The sequence below is a fragment of the Pinus tabuliformis genome, chromosome 7 (assembly GCF_031772625.1).
Source record: "Pinus tabuliformis cultivar Carrire ecotype Pingquan chromosome 7, CPIR1, whole genome shotgun sequence".
Lineage (NCBI taxonomy): Eukaryota > Viridiplantae > Streptophyta > Pinopsida > Pinales > Pinaceae > Pinus > Pinus tabuliformis.
Genome location: NC_142293.1, coordinates 809389997 through 809407267, shown reverse-complemented (window position 1 = coordinate 809407267; position 17271 = coordinate 809389997). Strand labels below are relative to the sequence as shown.

Sequence of the window (17271 nt, the reverse complement as noted above, 5' to 3'; positions counted from 1 at the left end):
CGCTCTCAAGCCCTGGAAGGCTTGGATAGAGACCAATCTGATGATGGTTTTGGGATGTTTGACCATGAGGTGGAATCACTGTTTGATGGGTTGAGGTGTTTGGCCTTTGGAAACCCTGGATGGTTTTGTATTGATGTGTTCTATGAGATCCCACATTCATGCTTGGAATATGGCACGGGGGTGAATGGTTGAAGAAATATTTGGCTCAGCCATTGTCTGGTCGAGTGGAACATGGAAGTCCCATCCCGGTTTGGATTTTTCATCATCAATATGAGGTATCTAATGTAGGATCATTCAGCTCAACATCATTATTGTATTCTAGTAGACATAGGGGGTCTTGTGTTTCAAGGAAGTTGGTTTCCTAAGTATTGAATTAATGTAATTATTTAATGTTTTGAGTGATTTTAATGAGAATAGGAATTAATTGAATATTGTGAGGCATAATTGTAAATGTTCTCGAATGTAGGAGAACTTGAGAGATTTAGGATAGTTGAGTCATGAGAGGATTGAGAATTGATTGTAAATCTTAGATTAGGAGTTAGTTCATGATTTTGTGGATTTGAGAGAATCCTTAAGGATGAGAAAGAGATTTTAGGATTTTGTTGAGAAGCTTATGGATCTAAACCAGGAATTGGTTTTAGAATCCCTTTGTATAAATGTAAGCCTAAAAGGCATGATCAAAGGTTAGAGAGGTTAGAGTTAGAGAATTAGAAAGTTAGCTAGTTGATGTAATTGTAAGCCTACGGGCAGATGATGAAACAGAGGCCATTAAATTAGAATATCATACCGAGGAGAGACAAAGAGTCTCATTATGTAATTGTTTGTTGATATATATATGCACATAGAGTCAAATTCCAATTTATGTAAGTGTGTTATCGAATATTGAATGATGAATGAATGAATTAGCATATTCTGTGTAACAGAGAGTTGCAGGCGAAGTTCGGCGATTACACAGAGAAATACATGAAGAGGAGGATCATAATGGATTGTTGAATCCATTAGAAAGATCAAATCCAAAGCTCAGGAGGAATCGCGCAGTGGAACAGCCGAGGGACCAAAATCTTGAAGAAACCCGAAACCATAGTGGAACGTAGAAGGAATAGCATAAAAGCATAAGTAAACAGAGTAGTGGAGGATTAAAGTGTCAATGCACAGCAACCATTAGATCTCATAGATCAATAGCCAAGATCCAATCGCAGAGGAGACGGAAGAATATCGCATCAGCAATAACCCTTCAAGTGTTGTCGAATGGCCGAAGGGAATAAGCGATTGTGATCATGTGATTAATCGTCAACCGATGGATCGCAAGCCTGATTGACGGTTTAGATGTAGTCACATATCGCAAAGGTTAGGAACTAAAGGACGATGCGATAGCCGATAGCCGATAGCGATAAGCACTGATCGGAGATCGAGTAGATTGGAGATCGGGTAGATCGGAGATCGGAGGCATCAACGATCGGAGGAGGAGCAGCGCAGCAGAAGGTTTAATATGGAATGCGGACCCGACGATAAATATGAATGCGGGTGTATAGATTTTGAGATCTGCTTATGTGGTTCAGAGTAGAATTTCAATGTATTTCCTTTGTATTTCGTTAAAGTGTTGTCCCGAGTCTTTTAAGGCTTAAGCGTTATTTAAACACTTTCGATAGTCGCATATCAGAGTCAGAGGGGTGATACGAGCATATATGTGGTATGACCATGACAACTGCGATGAGCGATTACGATAAAGGAAATTATTGGAAAACATGCTAAGGCAAAGGAAAAGGCGAAAAGGTATGATTTATGTGGTTTTATGTGTCATCTATTATAAAGGGTTTAATAAAGACTGGGCTATTGTAATGAATTGATGCCGCATCAATTCTAATTAAAGGGGCCATAAAACATTGTTCATTTATAATGAATATTTGACCGGATGGTCATATAATTCCTGGGGAAAATGGTTTATGCATAGGAATATGCATACTGTGGGTAAAGCAGGGGTAACCCTGCATCATTTGGTATCATAGCTGAACAAAGAAATTATGTGTGAAAGTCTCTTTGGAAGAATTTAGAATAGAGATATGTGGAAAGATGTGTATGCAAGCAAGGGAGATCAGATTCTAATCTGACAGTGAAGCAACCAGAGTAAAGCTGGGAGATTGTTAAGTTCTTGGAGGCAGGTGAGTAAGAATTAAGAAGAGATTGCAGAAACATAAAGAATCTACAGCGATGTTTTGAAGAATGGAGATTCACTAGGATGTGAAGAGTGGGTGGAGAAACCATGCAGGTAATTTTTTATTTAACTCTGATTTGAGTTTTGTTGGATAAAGAAATAGATTGAAGATTGATAGTTGCAGCGAATAAAGTATCTCATCAAAAGAAGATCAAGTATTAAGAAGCAATAATGAAAGAAACTGGTAAGGATTTCTGAGTGGAAAAAAACCTCAGCAAAGGAGAAATTGCCGCTGATAGCTAAGCTTTGCCAAGATAAAGCCAGAAGATTGGAAGAAACAATCAAACTCTCAATCTGATTGACAGTGGCTGAATATTGATAATTTGTGCATTGGAAGCATGAAGATATGCTGAAACAGATTTGCAGAAATGGTGAGATCCTGAAGGTAGGTGAAGGTATCCACAGATCAGACAGAGATCTTAAAGGTGAGGTGATATGTTCTTATTTTAATTTGAATTGAATATTGGAGAGTTGTGGTATTTATATTGATGCACAGGTAGCAACAGAGGAAGGTGAGAAGATTGCAGCAACCTGGAGGAAGGAGTGCTCAATTGGTTCCAAAGGAAAGAATCAGAGAAATGCCAACAGACTGAGCTCAGAGGAGAGAAGCTTAGTGAGGCATATGTAGCAAGGAGGAGACTTGTTATTGCAGAGGTATTGTTGCAGATCACAAAGGCAATTCCACAAAGGATGTGGGTAGAATTGCTAAGAGATAAAGGAAGCTGGTAAGATTTTCTAAGTGAAAGCAGAAATGTGGCAGAACCTTCAGGAATTCCAACAGATATTGGATAAAGAGGACAGTTGTGTTCTTGAGAAGGTGCAAATGAATTGAAGCCTAAAGGAGCAGAGAAGAGTGGTCAAAGGAGGTTCTAGAGATAGAGAACCAATTGCTTGCCAAAAGACCAAGTACAGAGGAAAGATTGGTGAGGTAAGTGGCAGCAAGGCAGACATGTTGTTGTGGAGGCTTTAGTGCAACTCATAGTGAGTGAGTGAGGAACTCATAGAGATAAAGAGGATGATGACTAGTGACAGTCATAATACAGGTTCTGAAAGAAACCACAACCAAGGACAGAAGAAAAGAGATGCCAAGACAAATGGAATGAGAATGAGTGATGAAGAATATGATAGAGAAATGGCTGAGATATCAGTTCATCTTGAAGTATTAATGGAAATGTTGCAGAGAAATGAAGTGGAACAGAAATATGGTTACATCATGAGAAAGAAAGTGAAGGGGCAAAGGCTACAAGAGAAGAGGAATCAGCAGGTGAATATGCAGTTAAAAAAGGAGCTAAGGGAACTTGAATAGATTATAGATGTCAAATTGAAGACAGAGAAGCTTGAAAGAGTTGAGCCACAACAAAAGGGAGATGTTGAAGTTTCGATATGTGAACCAGAACTTGGACCATTACTTTTTGAAAGTGATGAAGAGACAGAGGAGTTGAATCATATGAATGATTCAGAGCAGCTAGAAGACTTAATGACTGAAGCATCAAATGAGACCGAAAGGTCTTGTATTTTTAAAATTAATGGTTTGTGTATGATTGCGGGTTTGGAAGAAGATAGGCAGTCTTTTAAAGCTGTCAAAAACATGAAAGAATATCTTCCATAAAATGAAAGTTTTGAAGCAGAATATGACAAGGAGACTGGAAAAGAATTAGCTCGCTACAGTGGACAAGTGCTGGAAGACATCATTGAAATAGATGATGAGAAGGAGAGACTAGCTCACAGTCTCAAGAGTTCTTTGAGTTTGAATCAACATACTGATATGCTGACAAAAGAAGAGAGATCTGAGCAACATACTGAAGTGTTGCCAAAGGAAGAAGAGGTACAGAGGCCTTATTTTTTAATTATGATGATTGTCTTGTAATTGAAGATGTTATTGCAGAAACTGGAACATATTTGGCACAGGTGGACAGCCAAATGAAAGAAGAAGAGGAAGAACATCTACTAAAGGATGTTAAGAAATATTTAGCAGAGGAAGAAGGACTGTGTGATGATGGATCAAACACAAATGAAGAAATGGGAGATTGTGTAAAATTTCCAAAGTTTAATCCAAGTAAAATCATTGAATTATATAGGGAATTAGACTTTCAAAGGAGGAAGTTAGAAGAACAGAGGATAAGTGTTCAGGATAAATTGTTGAATAAGAATGACAAAGAAGTTGTCATAAATAATAATCAAGAAGAAGTTGATAAGTATAGGAAACAGAAGCAGGAAATTGTTCTGAAAGACAATATAACAGCAACTGAAAAGGTGCAAGATAGCAATAAAGAAGAAGGTAAGGATGTAAGGGCGGCAACAATAATGAGAGTTCATCAATCAAGAGTTGAAGACAATCAGCAGACTGAGGATATACTGGACAGAGAGATTGAACTGATAAGAAGGTTAATGATGAAAGTGTCTTAGAAGAAGACAACCACAAGAAAGGAAAGGAGTGACAACAAGAAGAAGACAACAATAGATTATGAAAGCATGGCAAGTGGAGCATTGCAGCATAAGGTATGGATACCTGGAGAACAACAGCAGACAACAACAACAATAGAACAATGGATAAGTAAAAACGGGTTACAAAATAAAGTTTGGGATCCAGGAGGAATCAACTATCCAGACTTATGACCAGGAGGTCATAATTTTTCTTACTTGGGGAGTCTGATGTAGGAGCATTCAGCTCAACATCATTATTTTATGCTAGGAGACATAGGGGATCTTGTGTTTCAAGGAAGTTGGTTTCCTAAGTATTGAATCAATGTAATTATTTAATGTTTTGAGTGATTTTAATGAGAATAGGAATTAATTGAATATTGTGAGGCATAATTGTAAATGTTCTTGAATGTAGGAGAACATGAGAGATTTAGGATAGTTGAGTGATGAGAGGATTGAGAATTGATTGTAAATCTTAGATTAGGAGTTAGTTCATGATTTAGTGGATTTGAGAGAATCCTTAGGGATGAGAAAGAGGTTTTAGGATTTTTTTGAGAAGCTTATGGATCTAAACCAGGAATTGGTTTTAGAATCCCTTTGTATAAATATAAGCCTAAAAGGCATGATCATAGGTTAGAGAGGTTAGAGTTAGAGAATTAGAAATTTAGCTAGTTGATGTAATTGTAAGCCTACGAGCAAATGATGAAACAGAGGCCATTAAATTAGAATATCAGGCCGAGGAGAGACGGAGAGTCTCATTATGTAATTGTTTGTTGATATATATATGCACAGAGAGTCAAATTCCAATTTATATAAGTGTGTTATCGAATATTGAATAATAAATGAATGAATTAGCATATTCTGTGTAACAGAGAGTTGCAGGCAAATTTTGGCGATTACACAGAGAAATACATGAAGAGGAGGATCATAATGGATCGTTGAATCCATTAGAAAGATCAAAGCCAAAGCTCAGGGGGAATCGTGTAGTGGAAGAGCTGAGGGACCAAAATCTTGAAGAAACCTGAAACAATAGTGGAATGCTAAAAGAATAGCGTAAAAACATAAGTAAATAGAGTAGTGGAGGATTAAAGTGTCAATGCATAGCAACCGTTAGATCCCATAGATCAACGGCCAAGATCCAATCGCAGAGGAGACGGAGGAATATCACATCGGCAGTAACCCTTCAAGTGTTGTCAGATGGCCGAAGGGAATAAGCAATTGCAATCATGCGATTAATTGTCAACCGCCAGATCGCGAGCCTGATCGATGGTTGAGATGTAATCGGATATCACAAAGGTTAGAAACTGAAGGACGGTGCGATAGCCGATAACCAACAGCAATAAGCGTTGATCGGAGATTGGGCAGATCAGAGATCGGAGGCATTGGCGATCAGAGATCGGAGGAGGAGCAGCACAGCGGAAGGTTTAATATGGAATGCGGACCCAACGATAATGAATGTGGGTGTATAGATTTTGAGATCCGCTTATGTGGTTCAGAGCGGAATTTCAATGTATTTCCTTTGTATTTCGTTAAAGTGTTGTCCCGAGTCTTTTAAGGCTTAAGCGTTATTTAAACCCTTCCGATAGTCACATATCGAAGTCGGAGGGGTGATAAGAGCATATATGGTGTATGATCATGACAACTGCGATGAGTGATTACGATAAAGGAAATTCTTGGAAAACGTGCTAAGGCAGAGGAAAAGGTGAAAAGGTATGATTTATGTGGTTTTATGTGTCATCTATTATAAAGGGTTTAATAAAGACTAGGCTATTGTAATGAATTGACGCCACATGAATTCTAATTAAAGGGGCCATAAAACATTGCTCATTTATAATGAATATTTGACCGGATGGTCATATAATTCCTGGGGAAAATGGTTTATGCATAGGAATATGCATATTGTGGGTAAAGCAGGGATAACCCTACGTGAGTATCTCTCCTTGTATTTCTATGAGTATTATAATGGTTTATATGTGGATCATATGATTGTGATTTCATTGGTATTTATGTTGTTATTATGTTAGTTATGTATGTGTTTTATGACAGTAGTTGTGTATGGATCTCATCATGTTTTTACTTGTAAATGAATGAACAATATATATGTGACCTTATGGATAAAATGGCAGTTAATGTGTTGAGGCATCAATGCATCTTAGCGATTCTCAGCTAAGTATGATACCGCTATGCGCAAATCTGTTATTTACACCTGTAGATTACATATTCGCTATATCTTTGACGAAATTCCTGTCGTGGCTAGTAGGGGTCTAGTCAAGGCCTTATTCAAGTAATTGCATGTGTATTGTCATTTCCCTGTTATCTTGTTGTTGTGAAGGTGTCATTCAATTCTGGGTAGTGACCTGGACTCTAGGCCTAAAAAGGTCGCTCAAATCCCAAGGACACTTGCACAACACTAAGCAAAATAGTCCCTCGACACTAGCATGCCTATAGTGTGGGAGCGTCCAGGGATCAAGTGGTCCAAAATCATAGTGGGACCCAAGGGTTGGTTGCAAAAAGGTTGGGATCGTTCTTGACGGTCCTAATGATGATGTTCAAGGTTTGTATGTTGTTTTTCCATGGGTTCCACTTCCTTAACGTGACTTAGGAGGCCGAATCATATCATAGTGGCCTCTCGTCGCATGTTTACCCCAGTTGGCTTGTTGCTTGGGTAGATGTGGGAGGAGGGTGTTACACATTCAATTGTATTCCATCTAAATTTTTGAAATGATCAACACCTTACTATTCCAATAATAACAACACCTACTTTATCCTTAATATCCCAAGAATAACAACAACTACTTTATCCATTCTTGTAGAAACGAAATCGATAAATTTAAACAATTATAGTGAAATTTGTTTTTTAATAGGGTGCCTTCCAGTAAACGGTTTTCTGGTAGATTTTTTTCAAACTATTATCACCTTGGTATTCAAATAACAACTACTACTTTGAAGATAAAGGTAATTTGCATAGAGTGTACACTGAAGATAAAGGGTAATTTGCATAGAGTGTACATTGAAGATAAAGGGTAAGTAACAAAATAAATGATGGAATTTGGGTTGTATTGATTTTGGAAGGTAAGGGATTACTTTTCTGGAATGGAGATTTTTAAATTTTTCATAGTTTTTGACTTAACGATGAGTGGAAATTGATGTATAGAGATAATCAATGATACTTATTTTATTATGAAAACTCAGTACTTCTCTAAAAAAAAATTGTTATGGTTCCCAAAAATGGAAAAATAAATAAATAAATAAATAAAATAAAATAAAAAGTGGAAAAGGGTGAGCATGCAAAAGGAATTGCAACGTAGAAAAAATACACAAACTTATCTGTATGTACACGAATTCTTGACTTCTTAATTCAAATTTCACTACTTTGCGAACAATCTTGTACCACTATGTTTATCTTGACTTCTTAATTCAAATTCTACAAATTTGCAAATAAACCTTGTTCATTAGATATAATTATGACTAAATAGATGCAAACTTGGAAGATGGCAAGAACATTATTCAATCTTTAAATAGACATGAAAAAAAGACTCTTGAATTTTTAAATAAAGATGAATTATTCTTTTGTGACCATTTGTTCCAAAAAATGAGGCTCATTTTCTCCAAATTAATCCCAATACCATGAAATACAGGTGAATGAAAGAACTATCATAAATACATATTCTTGAAAATTAGGGTGAATGGAAGGTTGTAACTCCTAATTTCAAGGGCTAAATTTACTTTTTTTACCCTCTCCCTTAAACTAAGGTGGGTTAACCTCTATACCTAATTTTTTTATAAAATAAATTTGAAGCTATTTGTAAAAAATAAAATAAAAAAAAATCACCCAATAAAAATTTAAAACCCTTTAATTTCACCCCTAAAATTTTCCATGAACATCAGTTGTAGACTAGTCTTGAGTGTACAAGCATTGCAGTGTTGCATGCACTCAGATGATCAACCTTGGGAATTGCGCAAGCATTTTGGAGGAACTTCCTAAATAATAGGGGGATAATTTCCTCGAGAATTGCACAAGGAAATACGCGCTCAAGCTGAGGCAGAATTTAACTAAGTTTGGGTCAAAGCTCCTCATTGAGCAAAGAGATAGGTTATTCGCTTACAAGTAATACATGAGGCAGAATTTAACTAAGTTTGGGTCGAAGCTCCTCATTGAGCAAAGAGATAGGTTATTTGCTTACAAGTAATACATCTTTATTCATCTGATTAATGCAATCAGGCATAAGGGGTTTTTAGTAGTTGTTTTCCCCTAGAAAAAATATTGTGCATGTGTATTATTGTTGTTATAAATTGTGAATTGAATTCCACATATCAATAGAGTAGAATTGTGTCTCTTGATTTACAATTAAATTTATTGAGCAATTTCAATTCTATCACCATATTTCTACAATTTTGGAGTGATTGAAGATTGTCATTTGTTCTTTGGTTCCCTTTGTTGTTGATCGTATGATGCACAAATCTTATCAGCATGTTATAACAATCCTTATTTTGTGCATGAACACTTGAAGAATTTTGAGTCCAACTATGTAGTCCATGCTCACTACATCACCCAACTTAACACCAACATCTATTGACATTGTTGTTGTCCATTAAAAAGATGTAAGCCATCTTCCCTATGTAGCATCACCTTTCATGCCAATCTAGTCATCATTGTTTCTAATTTTCAACATCTAGTTTTATTTGATTAAGAGATGTTTCAAACTTAAAAGTGATAATGGAATATGAAAATTTTTTCCTAAGATTTTAAGGTGAAAACTATAAGTAGAGCAACTAATGGAATGTTTATAATAGTTTTCATTTAAACAACGCAGATTATTAACAAAAGATTCATTGAAAAACCTTTAACTGGAACTAATATGTTTGGTTTAAATATAAACTAAACCATTAGAATATTAAGTGCAATAATAAACTCTTCTAACAAATGCAAAAGCTAACTACATGATTGTACTTGTGGAAATAGTATCATTGTGGTTTTGAAAAGTGATGTGAAAATTATTGTTGTTGTCTTTTAGTGATCTTGAGAGGGGTGGTCCAATGCATGAATATATTGAGTTAATTATAAAGAGCACTTGTTTTTTAAATTGTGAACTCTAATAATTTATATTTCAACTTTTTTCAAAAGTTTTTTTAGTTAGTTGATTAGTATCATTATCACATCTAAAAAAACATCCTTACTTATTCCATGATTCTTATTACATCTTAAAAAAAAAATATCCATCCATGATTATTATTACACCTAAAAAAATATCCAAAATTAATCCATGAACAATAACATGTTCACAATACAATGCAAAGATTCGTCATCACAAAATTTACTCTACTTAATGTTTAGATTTGCTTCAACTTCTTAATTAATTAAACCTACTAGTAAATTAAATTTAAATAAATAAAAATAACAAAGAGAAACATAAAGCAACTCCCACACTTAAGTAGAGAATAAGATGTTAATTAAACCTACTAGTAAATTAAATTTAAATAAATAAAAATAACAAAGAGAAACATAAAGCAACTCCCACACTTAAGTAGAGAATAAGATGTTAATTAAACCTACTAGTAAATTAAATTTAAATAAATAAAAATAACAAAGAGAAACATAAAGCAACTCCCACACTTAAGTAGAGAATAAGATGAAATCTAGAGAGTAAAATGAATCTAAATAATGAGTTACAACACTACATTTTCCCTGATAGTATGAGTAGAATGCTCACTTCCATTTAGCGACACTTTTCCCTAATAGAACAAGGGCAGCTGCGACGCAGCGAGTCCCTGCATCAAGTTGAGCCTGTTTAGGAAGTGATCGAATGATTGGGTAGCGGCACCCAGAGTTTTGGACTTCACATCTGCAGGCTTTGGTGTCAATGTCTTCACAAGAAAGAGAATTCCATGTGGTAATCGCATCTATAATTTCCAGTTTTAATGAAGCCGATATTGATATATGGAGCGGTATGAAGTGCAACGGCACTTGTATTAGGCGTCTCCTAGTGAAGCATTTAAGGCTGAAAGGTTACAACGCGGCACTGTGCAGTGTTAAATGGCCTACAGTCGACAAAATCCCTGGAAGCAGATTCTAAAGATCGTTTGATAATCGACACGGATTTTCGATTGCACTGTGCAGTGTTAAATGGCCTACAGTCGACAAAATCCCTGGAGGGGAGTATGAATACATTGACATTTTATTCTCTGAAGCAGATTCTAAAGATCGTTTGATAATCGACACGGATTTTCGATTGCAGTTCAAAATAGCAAGGCTCGTTTCTCAGTATCAAGAAGTTATGCCTTTGGCAAATTAGAACAGATATTGAAGTTCACGGCAGAGGCTGCCAAATCTTCATTGAAGCAAAGCTTCAATCATGTTCCGCCCTGGAGAACTTTGAAATACATGCGCACAAAATGGTTTTCTCCTTTTACAAGAATTACATGTTTCGATGATTTATCGATATCAAATGCGAAATCTTGCACGACGAGCGTGGCGCACGAATGCAGAGATCATTTGCAGCATCTCAAGGCATCGTTAACAGTGTGAAGACATGCAGGCGAGCGGCCATTAACAGGTTTAATATTTCTTTGAGACATTCAAACTTTTGAACAGGTTTCGAAGTCAGGAACTTTTGTTTTTATACACAAATTGACCTTTTATGTAGTAAACCAGGTGTTCTGGCGCCGTTGGCGTGTTGAGAGACGATACCGATTTTGAGAATGGTTCGTCACTGCTTTGTGAGCAGCAATGCTAAGAAACCAGGCCCATATGTCATCGAACTTAGACTAGCTCTCTGACAGACGCAAACGAATATGTTTACATACAGGATGTGATCAATGGGCCCCTCGTTTATTTATACAACATTATATATGTCTTCATGTTTTGAATCATTCTACTTAAGATATATTTATGCCAGATGAGCATGTAGGTGTTAACCAGGAGGTGACCAGATACATGGGCTTCCACGACAAGGCCAGCAGAGTTTCCGGCCCCACCACTAGAGACAAACCTAGCGCCACGGAAACCTGTTTGAACATAACAAGCGAAGTGATTGAACCTAACGCATAATGCATGATAGAAACGTGGCTGAACCGCAGGACAACGGTGACAAGTGCATGTTGGATAGCTGAGCGAAAAAGCCTATGCTCTCTGTGCTACCTTTGCTTCTGTCTCCGTCTCTGTAACCTTCTGTAACCTTGAAAAGAGAATTCAGTGCTGGTTTTCGTTCTTGGTTTTTCTGTGTTTCAGAAGGTATATTATTTTCTTTGTTTTCTTTGTTACAGAATCTCGCCCAGAAAACCCTAGCGCAACAAGAATATCTATGCAAGGCGTCGACGTTGCCGAATCGGACACAGTAGTAACCAAGGTGCAGAGGCGTTGTTTGTTCGAGAACTTTATGCATAATTTATATCACTTGAATATTTAGATTTTGTGAAATGAACAGGAATATATAAGTTTGTGTTTACTTGTTGCAGCAAACAGCTGAGATACAGGAGGAAGGGAGGATACTGTTGGCGGACGGCAACGGCGTAATGAGCAGCTTCTGTGTGAATGAAAAACTTGAGCAACTTCTATGTGAATGAAAAACTTGCATATTGTAAGCACGGATTTGGTCATCAAGGTATGATTCATGAAAGCATGTATTGAATTGGGCTATTGAACTTGAAATCTAGAAATAAATTATGTATCTTCTTGCATGTGTATCAGTAGACTTAAAGTTAACCAGATTTAAAACTAAAACTAATGATAATGATCTATGATACATATCAAACTTATATTTGTTATTCATTTTAAATGAAGTAAATACGATGAATATGTGAATATGTGAAATTGAAAACTTGAATCAATGTAGGATACGGCATACCGCATGTATCCTTCAATCACTTCAGCATGATTGATTTAGTATCACGATCCTCTGATTGCTTGCTTCTTATTGCATTAATGAAAAGTGGAAATTTGTGTGAATAGATTTTATTAAACTCGGTCATCCACCTAATATAGGGAAACCTGATGAGTCTTTTAATTTCCTATTGCAGATATGGCCTAATTTGGTCTGCTTGAAGTTGCGTCATACTAAAAAGTCCTTAAAAATAAAAATAAACTGAAATTGAAAATGTTGCCTACGTAATTCACTGGACTTTTGTTGATCTTTAGAGAGCCTAAAAGAAACTCTTATAATGCATCTGTTTCTGCAAAGCAGGACTTTTGTGACTCGTGATTCTATGATATGGGAGATGACAAGCATACTGGGAGTCAATCTCCAAGTTCTGTTGTAGATACAATAAGAAAGCGCAGGAGGCCAGTGAGTTATTTTAAATTGTACCGAGATATAGTATCTTAGAGTCATCTAAGCCAGTGTTTGATATGCAGTTCCCGATGAAGAAGCTTGAGGATCGTATTACAACCTCAAGCTTAGCAAACTCGAGCTGCATATCTGACAACGTTTAGATATGTCTATTAAATCTAGCCTACCGTTGTTGTTTAATTTATATGTCACTAACTACCTTTGATACAATATTCTGTATCTAAATCATTCACAGTTATAATATAACTTTCCTCCTTAAAATGACCTAGGTTGCCAACAATGAGTTTGAAGTAGACTCTCAATTGATATCAGATAAAGAAAAAAGCAATGATGACAACACAGCAGAGCAGGGGGATTGTGGTGGAGACAGTGAACAGTTTCAGACAGCAACAGAAGAAGATAGACATAACGAAGATGATAATGCAAAAGACGGTCAGGGAGAAGAAATTGTTGCATCTGAGGCCATGGAAGCAAATATACAACAAATTCGAGAGAAGATGGAGCGCTTTACTCAGCAGGTTTGTTATCGTAATGTTAGCTCTTAAACTTTGGTTTCGGAATTTCAAACACAATGAAAGTAGTATCCATATTTCACTATCCTAATACTACAAGTAGATCTATATAGCCAACCCAAATATAAATGTCTTTTGCAGTCAGAAAAATGTCTCCAAGTCTATCCCGGATAATGAAATTACCGTGCAAGAAAATGGGATTGGTGATGAGCTGAGCATTGAACAAATTTTTGCCAACAAGGAGGTGCCTGGATGGCGGCAGCAAATAACATTCCGGGGACTGATTGTGAACCTGATGATTAGTATCCTGCTCACTCCAGATCTACCAGTAGGTTTAGGAGCGTACCAAAGAAAGGACTTCCAGTTGGGATAACGTCAGGACTGCAAACAGACCACACTAGGTTCTGATTTGGAAAAGGGCATACAGCATAGAAGCTAATGAATATAAAGCAAAGCACAGCTGCGCTGCATCATCCACCTGTAACACATGCAAAGACACTTGTAATTACCTGCGATTGCTAATGAACTTATGATATGTTGCTTGTAACTACCTGCCAATCTCAGACATTTAACGTTTCAGACTAATGTTAACATTAAAACAAATCCGTTTACGGTTAGCCAAAATGCAGCAGGCGTAAAACCAATATAAGCCATGGTCGGGCCTCTTCCGCCTCGGGAAGAGGCCAAATAAGATGAGAAAGGTTAAGGCCGAATCCGACTTTGGTTATGTGCACAGAAAGCGCCGTATAACAGACGGGGAAAGCAACGAACTAATGCTAAGTCGGCATTGACTGATTACTATAGTCCCTGCCGGATGCCAGATGGCAGGGACTAATAAGTAGAATGCTCTCTTCCATTTAGCAGACAGCCCCTGGGGAAACTTTCGGTGTTTGCACAGTAATCGTAAATCATATACGACTTTCGCACCCACTAAAGCCTATTCTCTGGGTGGAGTCCAAAACTTTCCTCCTCTACAGAGGTAGAAGAAGTAGCCGAAGAATGCAAACAAAGCAGGTTTCACTTCAGTCGGTCTTGACGAGCTGACCTCTGGTTGCCCAATCATTTGTATTCCAAAGCCTAGAGTAGATCCCAGTTGATATCTGTCATCCACTTTACCCAACTCTCTCTCCCTGTTATTTTGGGTTATGAAATTTCTGTGGTATCAGTTTTCAAGGATAGACAATCGCTGAGGTATCAAATTTTAACTACAGGAGGAGACAAGAGATCAATTTCCACCTTACCAAATGTATCAAAAACTATAGCTGAAAGGAAATGGATATGTACCAACTTGGCCTAAGGTATTGGTTCTTCCTGATTTGGTTTATGAGATTACGTGAATCAATTTGCAATTACAGAATCATGCAGAACAAAGGTGTCCTTATCCATTTAAAAAATATTAATTGAAAATTGTTATATAAAGGACATTGATATTATATAAAGAACAAAATAATGAGTCCCTTTCGACTATTACAATTACGCGTACATTCATATATGTATTAGGAAAACAATGAAATAATGGAGCCCATACAGCAGATTCTGTATACAATAATGTATGTACTTGGAAAATAATGAAAGAATGGAGCTCATAGAGCAGAAAAGAATGAATAAAAGAATTGTTGGAAGGGCAGGGTATCGAAAATACATCAATCAAACAATGGAGTTGAGTTGGGCGCTCATTTACATTCTGCGGGTAGCTGGGGGAACCTCTTGGTGTCAGCACAGTAATCATAGATCATATAGTTATTTCGCACCCACTGGAGTTTCTGCTCTTGGTTCGAGTCCAAAGCCTCCTCTGCTGCGAAGTTAGAAGAAGCAGCAGCATTGAAGTTGCGGAAGGATGCAACAAAAGGGGCTTTGCTCCAGTCTGTCTTGACGAGTCCACCTCTAGTCGCCCAATCATCTGCATTCCAGAGGCTTGAATAGACCTTCATTGCTTGGCTCTTAGGATTGTGATAATTGCTATCCACTTTACCCAACTCTGTCTCCCTGTTCTTAAACACTCGAACGGGAGTCTCGTCTACAGAGAATCTGAATAACAAACACACATTTATAATTCTGTCAGATTCAGAAATTGTATTGTACTCTATTGAATGGATGAATGAGTGAAGAGGTAATAAGAGACTAGAGTACATACATGATTTGGTTTGAAGTCCAGAGCACGGAGTAAGTGTGGAAATCCAAGGTTGGGTCGAACCACAAGTAAAATTGTTGCTCACGATTGCCAAGGCCTTGAGCGAAGACATTAGTGTGCATAATATAAGGATCCCCAGAGAGGTTGCCAAGAAATTCAAAGTCTATTTCGTCATGTTTGGGGCCTTGAGACGATAGCTGCAAGCGAGAATATACCAGCAAACATGTTAGCATAGCATAGGACAAGATATGGTCATTTAGAATATTAAAAGGGTAGAGTAACAATAAAACATACATAATAGGCAGTGACTGTGCCTGCAGAGTTGCCAGGTACCAACTTGATTTGCATATCAATCTTTGCAAACAGATGCTCCTCTTTGGATTGAAACCCACAACCTGTCATAAAAAACGGAAGGATCAGAATGTCGTAGGCGGTATAATAAGTGTATATGAAAATGAAATAGTTACAGAGCATGTTGGCATGAAATTTATATTTACAAAATATTACCTGAAGTTCGATCCAGAGTCAACTGTAGTTGTTGGCCATTGTCAAGGATTTTAGCACGATCATTGCCCCATGTAATGTCGACATCATTGTAGAAATTTGCAGAGACAGTTAGGAGAAGTGTCGATGAGATTAACAATAAAAGGAAGAGGAGGGGCGTGTCCATGTCCAAGGACAGAGTAATGCAGGGAGGATCTGGAAGGAAAGGAAGAGAATAGCCCGAGATGCGTGCGTAAAGAAAGAATATTGGATTGAATGAGTGAAAAAACAAGCAGTAGGCTGAAATTGATGTGGGAGATGGATGTGTTTGGAGTGATGACTGATTGGGCCCGTTATATATAACATGAATGGCAGTGGGCATATGTCGTCTCACCGGGTCGGCGAGGAAAGATGAAGGAAACAACGGCGAGAAGTATGCGCGTTCGCCAGGCAAACATAATGAATGATTGAAGGTCATCGTGGCAGCGAAAGTTGTGCGTCCCAACTTTATTGGATGGCTTTCACTTCCGCGTGGGGCATATTCGAAAGGAGGGAAGTCATTACATGGATTTAAATGCGGAGAAGAAAGTAATGGAGGTGGAGTCATTCAGAGTTAGCTCCGACATCCAACTGGCTTTTCCACTTTTGGTACGACTTCTACAGAGCAACACACAACAACCGCCTTCAAAAAGCTTAAGCAATACATTAAAAAAATTAGGTAAATAGATTGTTCTTAAGCCTTCAATCCAAAGTCTCTCATGGAAATCAAATTGTTAAAGATATCCATTTTACAATGAAAAACTTAAAAGTGAAACAAAAAAAGTTATGATACCAAGAAATAAAATGTAAGCAAAAATTTCATTAAATAATAAAAGCTAGGAACTTATGGTCTCAATTTAACTAGCAAGAAAAAAATTGTTTGAAAACATGTTGACTATAATTAACCCTAAAGACAACCAATATCTTCACAAATAGGTCATAGAAGAAAAAGTTCACAATATAGTCATATCTACAAACTAAATCACATAATTAACCCTAAAGACAACCAATATCTTCACAAACACATCATAAAAGAAAAAAACTCAAAATGTAGTCATATCTACAAACTAAATCACATCCTTGTCCCTAGACATCTTCTCTACAATTTTTTGGAAAACAAAATATGGAATGTCATTATAGATGAATTCAAAAAATTCAATGAATAAGAAATGAAAATGGAGAAGATTA

General features: G+C 37.0%; 1 protein-coding gene across 1 annotated transcript; it reads right to left on the bottom strand.

The window, feature by feature from the left end:
• Window positions 1–14908: 14908 nt before the first annotated feature.
• Window positions 14909–16355, bottom strand: LOC149250030 (xyloglucan endotransglucosylase protein 1-like). The gene is made up of 4 exons (XM_089458898.1): window positions 16069–16355; window positions 15856–15956; window positions 15565–15758; window positions 14909–15458 (listed from the first exon to the last, which is right to left on the bottom strand). Exons 1-4 carry the CDS (start codon window positions 16229–16231, stop codon window positions 15104–15106), a joined length of 813 nt encoding a protein of 270 aa, XP_089315024.1. The 5' UTR covers window positions 16232–16355; the 3' UTR covers window positions 14909–15103.
• Window positions 16356–17271: the final 916 nt, after the last annotated feature.